This window comes from Penicillium soppii, assembly GCF_028829465.1.
Source record: "Penicillium soppii strain IBT 18220 chromosome Unknown utg000006l, whole genome shotgun sequence".
Taxonomy (NCBI): domain Eukaryota; kingdom Fungi; phylum Ascomycota; class Eurotiomycetes; order Eurotiales; family Aspergillaceae; genus Penicillium; species Penicillium soppii.
In genome coordinates, this window is record NW_026643236.1 from 4,584,932 (window position 1) to 4,597,283 (window position 12,352).

General features: G+C 49.0%; 5 protein-coding genes across 5 annotated transcripts; 2 read left to right on the top strand and 3 right to left on the bottom strand.

Annotated features, from left to right (window-relative positions):
- Positions 1–753: 753 nt before the first annotated feature.
- N7529_009120 (aldo/keto reductase family protein) lies at positions 754–1,890 on the top strand (the record flags this gene model as incomplete). Its single annotated transcript, XM_057244647.1, has 6 exons — positions 754–828; positions 878–888; positions 944–1,001; positions 1,050–1,231; positions 1,320–1,689; positions 1,738–1,890. 6 exons carry the CDS (start codon positions 754–756, stop codon positions 1,888–1,890), a joined length of 849 nt encoding a protein of 282 aa, XP_057096185.1.
- A 217-nt stretch (positions 1,891–2,107) lies between these two features.
- Positions 2,108–3,098, top strand: N7529_009121 (putative gamma-cysteine synthetase regulatory subunit; the record flags this gene model as incomplete). The annotated part of the gene is made up of 2 exons (XM_057244648.1): positions 2,108–2,130; positions 2,177–3,098. The coding sequence occupies 2 exons, from the start codon at positions 2,108–2,110 to the stop codon at positions 3,096–3,098; spliced, it is 945 nt and encodes a 314-aa protein (XP_057096186.1).
- A 126-nt stretch (positions 3,099–3,224) lies between these two features.
- Positions 3,225–4,049, bottom strand: bud32 (serine/threonine protein kinase BUD32; the record flags this gene model as incomplete). The annotated part of the gene is made up of 1 exon (XM_057244649.1): positions 3,225–4,049. The coding sequence occupies one exon, from the start codon at positions 4,047–4,049 to the stop codon at positions 3,225–3,227; it is 825 nt and encodes a 274-aa protein (XP_057096187.1).
- A 517-nt stretch (positions 4,050–4,566) lies between these two features.
- N7529_009123 (uncharacterized protein) lies at positions 4,567–6,498 on the bottom strand (the record flags this gene model as incomplete). Its single annotated transcript, XM_057244650.1, has 3 exons — positions 4,567–5,125; positions 5,182–5,501; positions 5,989–6,498. The coding sequence occupies 3 exons, from the start codon at positions 6,496–6,498 to the stop codon at positions 4,567–4,569; spliced, it is 1,389 nt and encodes a 462-aa protein (XP_057096188.1).
- Positions 6,499–7,776: 1,278 nt separating this feature from the next.
- N7529_009124 (DNA-directed RNA polymerase III core subunit RPO31) lies at positions 7,777–12,199 on the bottom strand (the record flags this gene model as incomplete). The annotated part of the gene is made up of 2 exons (XM_057244651.1): positions 7,777–12,028; positions 12,105–12,199. 2 exons carry the CDS (start codon positions 12,197–12,199, stop codon positions 7,777–7,779), a joined length of 4,347 nt encoding a protein of 1,448 aa, XP_057096189.1.
- Positions 12,200–12,352: the final 153 nt, after the last annotated feature.

Below are 12,352 nucleotides of genomic sequence, written 5' to 3' on the forward strand. Positions count from 1 at the left end.
GCAGCAGTTCCGCGATAATGTGACAGCGGATTGTTTATCGAGTATTTCTTTCAATACTTGTGGGAAATTGAGCATGTAAATGTCCAGCATTCCTAGACGGACACGGTATATCTCGCCATACTGTTGTGCCATGTATTGGCGATAGGCCTGAGAGGGTGCGTGGAAGGTGTTTCCAATCAGAAGTAGACCGGGAGAGGAGGAGATATTGGATATATCTGTACATCGGTAAATACAAAGTAGGTACATATGTAGGCAAGTATAGCGTTATCAATATGTAGATAGGCCCTGGCTTGTTCCAAAGTTTTACTAGAACAACGGACGCAATGATAATATATGGCACAAGTCTTGTAGAAACAAAGAAGACAACGTTGAGTGGGGTAATTGGACCATTTGAATTTGAAAACCCCTGCAGGTTCCATTAATAATGATTATCTTGGGAGTTGAGTGCACATTTGAAGAGTTCATACATATAGCCAGGTTGTTGGGCCAATGGTACGATTCTATACAAAATATTGTTTGACTCACACTTGTCATACATTATTGTATATAGCGGTGACAAGTTGTGATATTAAGATCATATCTAATAGATTAACTTGAAACTGCCTACATGATTATCTTCGCCAGGTGCTTTGATACAGACAAATCCAGATTTGGGTCGCAACAATATCCCGGGGTCCCCACTCTTATGATCTCATCATCCTCATATACCTATCTTGTCGGCATTTTCATTTTTCAATTTAGCAAACACCAAAAATGACTGCTAAACTGACTCTTCAATCCAAGTATAAGCTGTTGTCGGGCCATGAGATCCCAGTCCTGGGATATGGAGTGAGTTACCCCGCAAGCACATTCTCAACAAAGCTGACATGCTAAATAGGTCTATATGATGTGTGTTCCATTCAGTACTCCAAAATGTAAATTGAATGCAACTGACCGCCAGCAGTCCCTCATCCGGAACTGAGAAAGCCACTGCCGAGGCCCTCAATGTTGGGTTCCGTCATGTATGGAGTGCCCATCGAACCTAGGTGCACAAGCTAAATAGTGAGCAGGTCGATTCAGCGATCATGTATCGCAACGAGAAACCATGCGGAAAGGCCATCCAGAACTCCAAGCTGGATCGATCCCAGGTCTTCTTTACAACAAAGATCCCACCCGAATCGATGGGCTACGAGTCAGCGAAACGAGCTATCAACTCGAGTCTACGCGAAGCGGCGCAAGATTACTTTGATCTGTAAGCTACGAGATATCGATAGATCGAGATACGCGGACTCATCCAGTATCAGATCTCTACAGAGGTCACTGGCTAACAGCCTACCCAGCATCTTGATCCACGCACCTTACGGCGGCAAGAAAGCCCGCCTAGGATCCTGGGACGCACTTGTGGAAGCACAATTACAAGGCAAAGCCAAAGCCATAGGCATATCGAACTACGGGATTCATCACCTCGAAGAATTGGAGGCTTACATCCAAGGCGGCGGAGGCGGCCAAATCGACGTCGGTCAGTATGAACTGCACCCATGGCTGGACCACTCGGACATTGTGGATTGGCTACAGAGTCGAAAGGTCGTTGTCGAGGCTTATTCACCTCTTGCGCACGGAACCCGGTTTAACGAGCCGGTGTTGGCATCTATTGGGAAACAGTATGGGAAGACGCCGGCGCAGGTTTTGATTCGGTGGAGTTTGCAGATGGTGAGATTGAATTGATTGAATTGATTTCAAGTGCTAATACACTGGTAGGGATTCGTGCCTCTGCCTAAGTCGACTACCCCGCAGCGCATTCGGGAGAATGCCGATGTCTTTGACTTTGAGTTAACGGCGGAGGATATGACGTTGCTTGATACGGGGGAGTATGAGCCCACGGACTGGGATCCGACTGTTGATGAGGATTGAATGGTCTATATTAGAGCTAGTAGATATATAGACATATAAAATGGGTTGAAGTATCGAAGACTTGAAATGTTTGATGTTATAGAAGAAACCGGAGGAAGAGTAGATTTGTCAGAAGCCGCGGGGTCAACTTCCGGCTTTTGATCGCCGCCAATCCACTTTTCTCTTGCGATTTCGTCTGATAGATTCACCCAGTCATAATTTTGCTATTTGAGTCACCATGAAGTTGATTCTATCCAGCTCGTAAGTATCACTGAATGCGCGCCTAGCCAGGATTAACCCGCGACAGGAATATTATGCAAGGCGGGCGCCAGTCCGTCATCCGCCATCCGCTTACACAAAAATCCAACGTTGAACTGATCAACTCGCTCCGCTCGAATTTCCTTGCCTCGCAACAGGCCGAATCTCCCAACGGTGTGCATGCAAACGGTCACTCAAATGGACACTCTGATGTCCACCCGTCATGGACCCAACAGAGCGAAGATGCACTCTATATCCCCGCAATTGACTTCTCGCAGCCCGGACTGGCTGAAGAGCGCGACCAATACGATATCACAGTGAAGCTATTCTATCTACCCGGGATCCCGGCTTCAAGGCGCTGCGCACACACTAGGGAAGCAATTGATTTGGTATTGAAGGAACTACATGTGAAGTCTATCGATCTATTGATCGTGTCGTTCCCGGGAATCCTGTTTGACGCGGACGACGACAGCGAAGATGAAGACAATGCAAGCAGCGGGCAACCAGACGATTTCGACAGCATGGTGCAGACGTGGCGGGTGCTGGAGTCGCTTCACGAGCAGGGCATGATCGCGCAACTTGGCGTTGCTGAGTTCGGCTGTGACCGACTCGCCCGTTTCCTGCCCCATACTCAGGTTAAGCCGTCGGTCGACCAGATCAATCTTAAGGACTGCTGTGTTGTGCCTAAGTCTTTGATTCTCTATGCGAAGGAAGAGCAGATCCAACTCCTCACTCATAACGATTGCCATGATATTCTTCCTGTCGGTACAACGCGGGAACTGCTCGGTCCTGCAGAGAAAAGTGCGGGCATTTTGGCTTCCTCGCCCGATGCCAACGACGGTATCCAGGGTGATGTCGAGCCGCAGTGGGTCGTCAAATACACGGCAGTAGTGAAGGATCGTGGGGTGGTCGAGAACAAGGGTTATTTCGCAATGGCTGACGTGGGTCAATGTGTCAAAAACCGGTCATGATCTGTTTTTTTTCTCTCTTCTTTGCGACCGTTCGGATATCGGTTGTGACAAGCGTGGCGTTTCTCATTGTAAATCAATCATAGCTGAGAGTACATCCCTCTCCAAAAGAATTTGTCTGAGACTGGCTTAACCAAGCATGCTCTTCTTGCGTCCTCGCAGTCGCACATCCTCTAGTCTCTTCAGCGTCGAAGGCGCCCCCTTGTAGCTATCCCGGTAACCAAGAATCAGATCCTCGAAGAAACCTTCCGAGCGCGGATGCGTGCTCGCAATGGCCCGCTCAAGCACATACAAATCAACCGCACGGTCCTCATCCTGCGTACTTTGTGACGCAAGACCGAAATCAATCAGCACGACATCACCGTCCACCGAGCCCGAGCCCGAGTCATCGGTAGAATCACCCGCATCGGCAAATGGCCGCAGCATAAGATTACTCGTCGTCAGGTCACCATGCACGACACCAGCCTTGTGCAGAGCACCAATAGCAGCACCCATTTTCCTCAGCAAGCCGCGCACACGAGCCTCCTCGCATTCGATCTGCCCCGCATCCAGCGACGCCTGATTCGCCTTCATCCAAGACTCCCACTGCTCAAGAACAACGCGCACAACATCCCCATCAATCCACTCCATCATCAGCCAGGCGCCGCCCCATCCGCCCTCCTCCCCGCCGTGGCCTTCCCAGTCCAGCGCCAGGAGGGCGGGAACACTCACGCCCTCGCGGACTAGCTTGGCGAGACATCGCGCTTCTTGAGTGATTCGGGAGCGGGTGAGTCGGCGGTCGAGAATGGGGTGGCGGTAGGGTTTTGAGGGGCGGATCTTGAGCGCGGCGGGAATGGAGGGGTTGAGGGAGGTGGTCTTGTAGAGGTGGGCTTCTGCGCCTTGGGTGAGGAGGGTTGGTGGTGGGGTGGTGTTACTGAAGGGGAAGGGAAGAGCTGGGGGTTTGTAGTCTTCCATGATGGGAAATTGTGGAATGTGAGAAAGAGAATGTAGAATACAGTTGGAAATGATGAAATGAGGTTCGTGAGAAAAAGTTGTGGGGCTCCGGAGTATACGCGACAACGGATAATTTGCTGCTCTACAACTTTGATAGCAATGCTCACAATATAGTCTTTTGTAAGTAACAATGGATTGACTATTCTGTAAGTTATATAGTTCCATGAGTTTAAAGCTCAACGACAAAAGAGTGCAAATATGTATTTTTTAAATAATTGCCAGATCTACTCGATTGAAAGGAAAACATACGAACATAGAAAACAGCTGAACAGAAGCAAGAGAAATAAATGCCTTGAGAACATCATGAATTTGAAAATTATTATAAACCAAGTTCTCGTACCCAGGTAGTATATATAACCACCCAGACGTAGAGGTGTCCCATGGTCCCATCTGTAAGCCTGACAATAACCCTAACTATGTACTTCCGAGGCCGATATGCCCCTAACCCAGCTATAATATTAACAGAACCCCCAAACTATCAGATAAGATGAAGCTCCGGTCTCACTTTAGCCAGTCGACAAGTCCCTTGATACATCCTCTCAAGCGTAGACCGCATAACCTCCACATCAATGGACTTGGACTCAGCCGACCAATATTTCAGCGTACGAATGGAAAGCCTTACCAACGCAGCCCAATTACCCGGGATCCGAACCTGCCACGTTCCCGGCGTCCGAACAGCTTCCAGTTGATACAGCGTCGCCCCAATGATGTGCAAAGCGCATCCGAAGGTGGCCCGTATCACGTTCCAAATCCACTCATGGCGGAACTGGTACCAGTAGCCTGGAATCAGCTCAGCGCAGTTGTCGATTGCTTTTTGCGCGATGGAGAACACATCGCCCCACATTTTATGGTTGGATTTTAGGAACGTTGGCATGTTATGGTAGTGCATTGCTAGGTAGAACGCTGGTCGGTAGATCCTCTCTAGTGCCATGTGGTAGCGGCCGCGGAACAGGTATCTCAGGTCTGGGTTGTCTTTCTGTGAACTTAGGTTTGGACTGTCTTCCTGGGATTGAATCCCGGCGAGGGAGATCTGGTACCTGGATCGGGGACGGAGGTCAGTAGGCTTTGATTTGGATCGAGTGGGGGCTCTTACCAGGATGAGACTACATGTTCAGCTGCGCCAGTTCTTTGTAGAAGATCAGGAATGTCTTTCGTCCAGCCTTTCTCCCCGTTACGCCACATGTCTTCGAGGAGATCGTTTGTCGTGCGGCGGTTGCAGATGGATCCAATATAGAATTTCCAGCCTCTTTCTTCCTCGCTGTCGTCTAATTCAAATGCTGATTTGACCGCAAGGCCTTCGTCGTCTTCCATCTGGTCATATGATGTAGGCGCCTTGCGTGTGAGCTTGGGAAACTGGTCTGAGTAGCCCAGGCTCTCGAGACCACTGCTCCAGAGAGGGAGTTCACTCTGCATCTCACTAGGACAGTTAGTTGATGTTGATTCTGTCGAGATGGCAATCTTACTGTTCCGCTTGAATACAAGACCAATATAAACGTGACTCTAGATTATGATAGTTGTCATCTGCGGTCCATTGCTCTCTACACAGCGACCGCAGACGAACTTCTAATCTGCATGATGCCTGCTGGTAACAGAACCAAGCCTGTAGAGGACGCACGGCATGTCTGTGGTAGCTTCCTGCAAGGAGAAAACATTGAATGTCAGTGGGAGAGGTGTGTAAAAAGCCAAATCTTTGCTTGGCAGCGTGGAAGTATGTCTCGGCCAAATCCAGGTTAGCGTCTGGCATGGGTGGCAATGGAAAGGTGTCCAAATCGGAAGGGATCTGATCTTTCCCCAGTGGGACAAATTGAGAGGATGTACATGAGGCTAAGGCGCATGCTAGGAGCTATACGAGAGTAAATGAGCTAAGTGAGAGACTTTCCTGCAGCTTCATGCAACATACCACTTGACATGATGGGCCGTCCCATCCAAGACCCTGGATAGTAACCTCCTTAGCATAGCGGTCTAGGTTCTCAACATCGACTATCGGATTTCGCCGGTGGCATAATGTAAAGTACTTTTTGCAGAGCATGGGAATCTCATCGACAAAGTGTCCGAACCCCACTTGCCGAGGTGGTTGCAAGATCTGGGGCTGGTTGTCGAGCGAATCAAGAAGAAAGGAACGGATATGCTTCTCGGCTTCGGTAATGACCTTGTTGAAGATGGGCCATCGAAGCATGTGCTCCCCGGAGCTGGCCGTATAAAGAACTTTGGGATCATGTTCAATTGCCCGGTCGTCGAGACCTATGTTGCCATGTGGGTTATTCCCCGATAATGGGTCTGCGAGGGGACTAGTAGTCTGCATGGCCAGTTCAATGAAGGACTCTTTGAGTGAGCGAGTCGACGAACTAGTGGAGCCGCCTTCAGACTTGAGATCCTCTAGCAACCCGGCGATATGGTTCAGCCGCTGCATAACCTCATGATTGGACGGGTTTCCGGGATCGATGCCGGCTCTATGGTTTAAGTTAATCTTCAGTCCTCATTTCATAGTGATCTATTCTTACTGGTTATGTTGTGGTGAAGTCTCGGGATAGTGGCACTCGACTTGCTGTACGGCACAATAGCTACAGGTCGGTCTAGCGTTGTCACATCGAGTCTTGCGGAGTCGACAGGTTTGACAAGCTGTGGGGGCCCGTGTTCGGATTTCACGCTTCCTAGCGAATTTTGAATCACTAGGATCCATCTCATAGATTGAATCCGGCGGGTTTCCGGGGAGGTCGGGGAGGTCTTATACGAGAAGTGAAAGAATAAGTGCGACCCAACGCCGGTAGATAAAGGCTCTCACAGTCTAATTAATGGAAACAAAGAAACACGAAGACACCTCACAAATGGAGAACTGCGGGTGTGGCGCTTGGCCGGATGAGGTCAAGGCCAACAGGTGAAAAACGAACTCGAGATGTGTTAAACCCCTAATATCCCATGACTGCAGGGGTTTCACGATGCTGATTGGAGGGCGGTTAGATCCTTTGGTCACTCCGTATATGCGTTTTCTTGATTGCCCTCTTTTTGTTCATTTTTCGTTTCCTTTCTTTGAAAACTATTTTTGATCTCCCCGAGATACTTCTGATTTGCTCTGGGACTTTGTTTCCAGTTGGTGGCGTTGTTTGTTAGTTGTGCTGTCAGGCAGATAGAAAAGGTACTTGAAAGTGTTGGTGATTCTGCGAATTCGGAATCCGGGACATTCCGTTGAATTGCTATGCTGTGGACTTTTATGTAAGGCTACATACATCCGTATGTATGTATTCAATATTTGAATATAACCTGTGAGAAGCGTGTACCTGGATCTTCCACAGTTGTATTGGAAATTAGCTTCACGCCCGCACACACCCAACCTTTTATCGCTATCCAATCCACACCTTGAAATCCTTTTTTGGGATATTTGAGATATAGCACTAGGTTGCATTAGAAAATATTAGGCCAAATCATATTAGTACCATGGGGTATATACTTAGCTCCCGTGGTTACATACATATGTATGCACCTCTGTGCTTCTGTAATTATGGCATCCAAGTATATAAAAACCCTAATCCGAAGGGAAAAAAAGGAATTGAATTCAATATTGATATCGTCATTGAAAGTCAACTAACGCTCATAGAAGAATCGCCAGTAGTCTCCCTGATAGGTACATGTACAAGCCTTATCCGCAAGGCCAAATTCTCTTAACGCCGAGATTAATGCAGTGTCACAGACTTCACCGGACCTTCCTCTTAGGTCGCCTGGTCAAAGGCGCCTCACAATGCTCGGTCCAAACGTCTTCAAAGACCGTTTTCCGTGGGCCAATCTGGCCTTCATAGAAGTTGAGCTTACGAACAACTTCCATTGCACCTGTGCCCAATGATACCGTCTTGCCCATGATAATACATTCCGAAACACCCTCGATGAGATCGGTGCGACCAAGGCCACCGGCATCGAACAAATGATCGGCGGTTTTCTCGAAGGAAGCAAGTTGAAGCACCGAGTCACGCATCTTGGCCAAACCGAATCGAGTAATACCCAACACTTCGCCCTTGTAGGTCATGACGTCTGCCAGAAGTTGCATGTGACGGGGATCAATGTCCATGTCCTTCATGACCTCACTAATTTCCACGACAATTGTGCTTCGAGCAGCCTCGATACCCAGAACATCTCGGGCTTCCATGATGTTGTTGGTCTTGGTGTGCAAACCATCCACACCCATTGTAGTCATGCACTCCCGCAAACCATAACCTTCCACGAGTAGTGTGTTGGTGGTAGACTTTTCGTCTGTACGGATGATAGCACGGGTGGCACGCGGGTGACCTAAGATTTGAATATTAGGCAAATGACGCTTGAGATGTTTCAGACGCAAGAAGGGATCGATGCTCGTGGCTGCAACCTCGGTCTTAGAGAGAGATGCCTTGGTGGCTGGATCGAGATCCATGTGGACCTTGATTGAGGATTGCTTGAATGAGAATTTCAGATCGCTGCCCTTGAAGCGCTTGTGGGTTTTAATCGCGTGCACAATCTGCGGCGTCGTGATTTCCAGCGACAGGTCCTCAATTGTCTTCCAGTTAATGATGACTTTCAGATAGGCATCGTCGGTGGTCCAGAACTCCGTGATGGAATGGATAATATCGCGCAAGAAGGTCTTTTCAATTCGGCCCTTCACAATACGAGCAGCGATGGTGCTATCTTTGGTGACGAGATCGCACGCCACGACTGGCGTACTGATTTCTTTCGAGGCGTTGATAATTTCCTTGATACGGGGAACACCCTGAGTGATACTCATTCCGGCGACACCAGCAAAATGGAAAGTTTTCAATGTCATTTGTGTTCCCGGTTCACCGATAGACTGGGCACCCACAGCACCCACAGCATGACCTGGCTCGACCTGGGCCCGTTTATATTTCAACAAACAGGCAGTGATAAAGGCCCTCAGAGTAGTTTCCGTCAGCTTGCCTGTGTGATCCAGAGCCTTTCGGCTCCGCTGATCAGACGGGTCAATATCACCACCCCGGGAGATCAATCTATCAGCCCTCTTTTCGATGTATTCTTGAATTGAGTCCAGGAAGTCACGCGCACTCTCGAACTGGTCGACACCATGGTCACTGCGGTCCATATACCCAAGAACATTGCCCATCAAGTCCTTGCGGGTGAGCTTAGCACGTTCCTTTGCAAGCATGCTCTCGCAAATGTCCATCATTTCAGCTGGCAACAAGCTGGGCTCGTCGTTGTTGTATGTTGTTGACTCGGAGTGAATGAAAGTCCGATCGAAGTGGACCGGCTTGGCTTTACCCTCCATATCCACGGGATCCAACTTATCATCACCGTACTGGAATTGAACGATGGCAGCAGATGAGTTACGGACGGTGTCATCATACATGGATGACAAATCTTCAAGAGACTTCATCAGACGACGAGACATGTAACCGGTCTCGGCAGTCTTGACAGCTGTATCGACCAGACCTTCACGACCAGACATAGCGTGGAAAATGAACTCGTAAGGCTGTAAGCCGGAGAAGAAACTGTTGCGAACGAAACCCTTTGAGGGAGGCTGACGAGCATTCTTCGGGAAATGCGGCAAGGTACGATCTTGGAAACCATCCTGTACACGCTGACCACCGATAATTTGCTGACCGACAAGGGCAACCATCTGGGACACGTTGATACTGGAACCCTTGGATCCTGAAGTTGCCATGATCAAGGGCGAGTTGTACTTGCTGAGCTGCTGAATACACTCGTCACCAGCTTGTTGACGGACCTTACTGAGAATACCGGAGAGCTGGTTCTCCATGGTCTGCAATTCGTCACATCCAGGGTACTTTTCCAGAGTGCCTGCCTTATACTGAGCAATGACTTCGTCACAAGCGGCATATGCTGCTTCTACCAAGTCGTTCTTGGACTGAACCAGTCCTGCGCTGGGGTAGACATCTCCAATACCAATAGAGAAACCGATGTTGGTGAACCATCGGGCAGACAGTTTTGATAAACGGTTCATGCCCTCAGCTGCTGCAGGTGGACCGAAATCTCTGAGCATAATATAGAAGACGTTATCTTTCTTTCCGGAACCGATTGTAGACTTATCCATCACACCGCACATGACCTCTGAGTTACGAATAACCAACCAGCCATCATTGGGGTCCAAGTCCTTCGGGCGACCATCCTTGGGCTGTTTGAACTCACGGCAAGCAGCATCCAAATTTACCAGAACAGGGTCGTCTTTGTTGGGGTGCATAAGGATGTTGAACACCTGTTTACCAGTCCAGAGCATCTGGGGTTTCAGGACAGACGGTGGCGGAAGGTCAAACCTGGTCTCTGGACCAAGCATGTAAAGACAGATTTGGGAGAAAGAGGCACGGTCAAAGAAATTGTCTTTGCTACTAAGAATGTAGGCAGCACTGATGAAATCCTGGATGGCAGAAATGATGGGCTCTCCGTTTTTAGGCGTGGCCAGGTTGTTCTTCACACCCATGAGTTCCATTGCTTCTGCTCGGGCTTCCTCTGTTTGAGGGACGTGAAGGTTCATCTCGTCTCCGTCGAAATCGGCGTTGTAAGGGTTGCAAACACACTCATTCAGTCGAAAAGTCCTGTGGGGACGGACTTTGGCAAAATGAGACAGAATACTGAGCTTGTGGAGTGAAGGCTGTCGGTTGAAGAGCACAATGTCGCCATCTTCGATGTGACGCTCGACCATATCACCTTCTTGGAGTTGATCAGCCATCCACGCGGTGTTACCGTACTTCAGCATCTGCTTGAAACCAGTTCCTTTTTTAATGATCAGGTTCGCTCCGGGCCACTTGTTGCTGCCATTAATAATTCTTTGCTGCAGCTTCTCCTTATTGTATCGAGTCACAAGCTCAGGATAGGTCATGTTCTTTGCTACAAGCTCTGGAACTGCAACCTCGTCGACTCGCAAATTCGGATCAGGTGAAATGACGGTTCGGCCAGAGAAATCAACACGTTTTCCTGACAAATTACCACGGAAACGACCTTGTTTTCCCTTCAGGCGCTGAACGAAGCCTCGAATAGGCTTTCCGAGGTCGGCTTTGTTAAGACCGGGGACATCACTGTTGATGTAGACAGCGATCTGAAGCTGCATGTAGTCCCAGCATTCCATAATTGTCTGAACAGGAGCACCCTTGAGCAAAGCATTCTTAAGGTTGATATTGCTCTGCACGATGTCACCCAGTTTAGCAGTCAAGTCGTCTTCGGTAGATGCGCCATCTTGGCCCACTGAGGGTCGAATACAAACCGGAGGGGCCGGAATGAATTGCCACAAGAACATCTCCGGGCGTGCTTCTTTCGGGTTCATTCCAATAAGCTCGCAATCGGAATCGGACATTTTCTTGAACAGCTTGAGTACGCGAAGGGCGTTCATATCATCCTGTGCTTTCTTGAAATGTTTCTCCACCTCGGGATTGGCACCTCGCGCCTCGAGGAAGGAGTTGTCGAAGACATCTTTACTGATTGGGGTTTGTTTTTTCACAGAGGTCGAGGCATTGAATGCACGGAACTTGTCGTGGGTAATCTTGAGGGCGCTCGTTCCGGTCTTTTTTACGACGCCGTTGATCGCACCGCAGTATGTACATTCACGAGTTTTTCGGCACCGTTCGTTGATGCGTTTGGCGATCTGGTTTCGCCGCAGATTATCGAGACCCGGACGGCGCATTTCACGGAGGAAGGTACGGCGCTCCGCTTCGGGGAGCAGGATGTTTGAGCATTCTTTGCAAATTTCTTGGAGAATGCCAATAACACGCTTGAAGTAACCGACATGGAAAGATGGCAAAACTAGTCTTACATGACCAAAATGACCATTGCAGTCTTTGAGGTTATTTCCACAGGTTGCGCAAGCGTCAGTCTTGTTCGAGATACCCATGCGTTGGTCGAGAGGTCCATTGGCGACGACCGTTCGGGCCTGGTCCAAGTCGAAAAACTTTCGGTCGGAAACTTCCACCACCGCTTGGCCGACGATATCATCGTTGGTTCTAGGAACGCAATCATTCGTTAGCGATCAAGTCTGCGACAGAGTTTCGCGACAAATCATGTGAGTGGTCTGCGTACAAGACACCAAACTTCAATTCTTTGATCACCTTAGGAACACTGTCAAGAACCTGGGCCTTGCCCAGGTCTACCGGTGCACCCTCTGGAGGCTGCATGGCCGTAGTCAAATGCGGAGCATGGCAGGGTGAGTCAAAGTAATGAGATCGACAAGACAGACTTTAGTAGCCAGTAAAAAGACTTCAGATTCAAAAAAGGATCAAGTCGCGTCTGGAATTGAGTACAGTCTGAAGTAAAAGGTCACAGAGCCT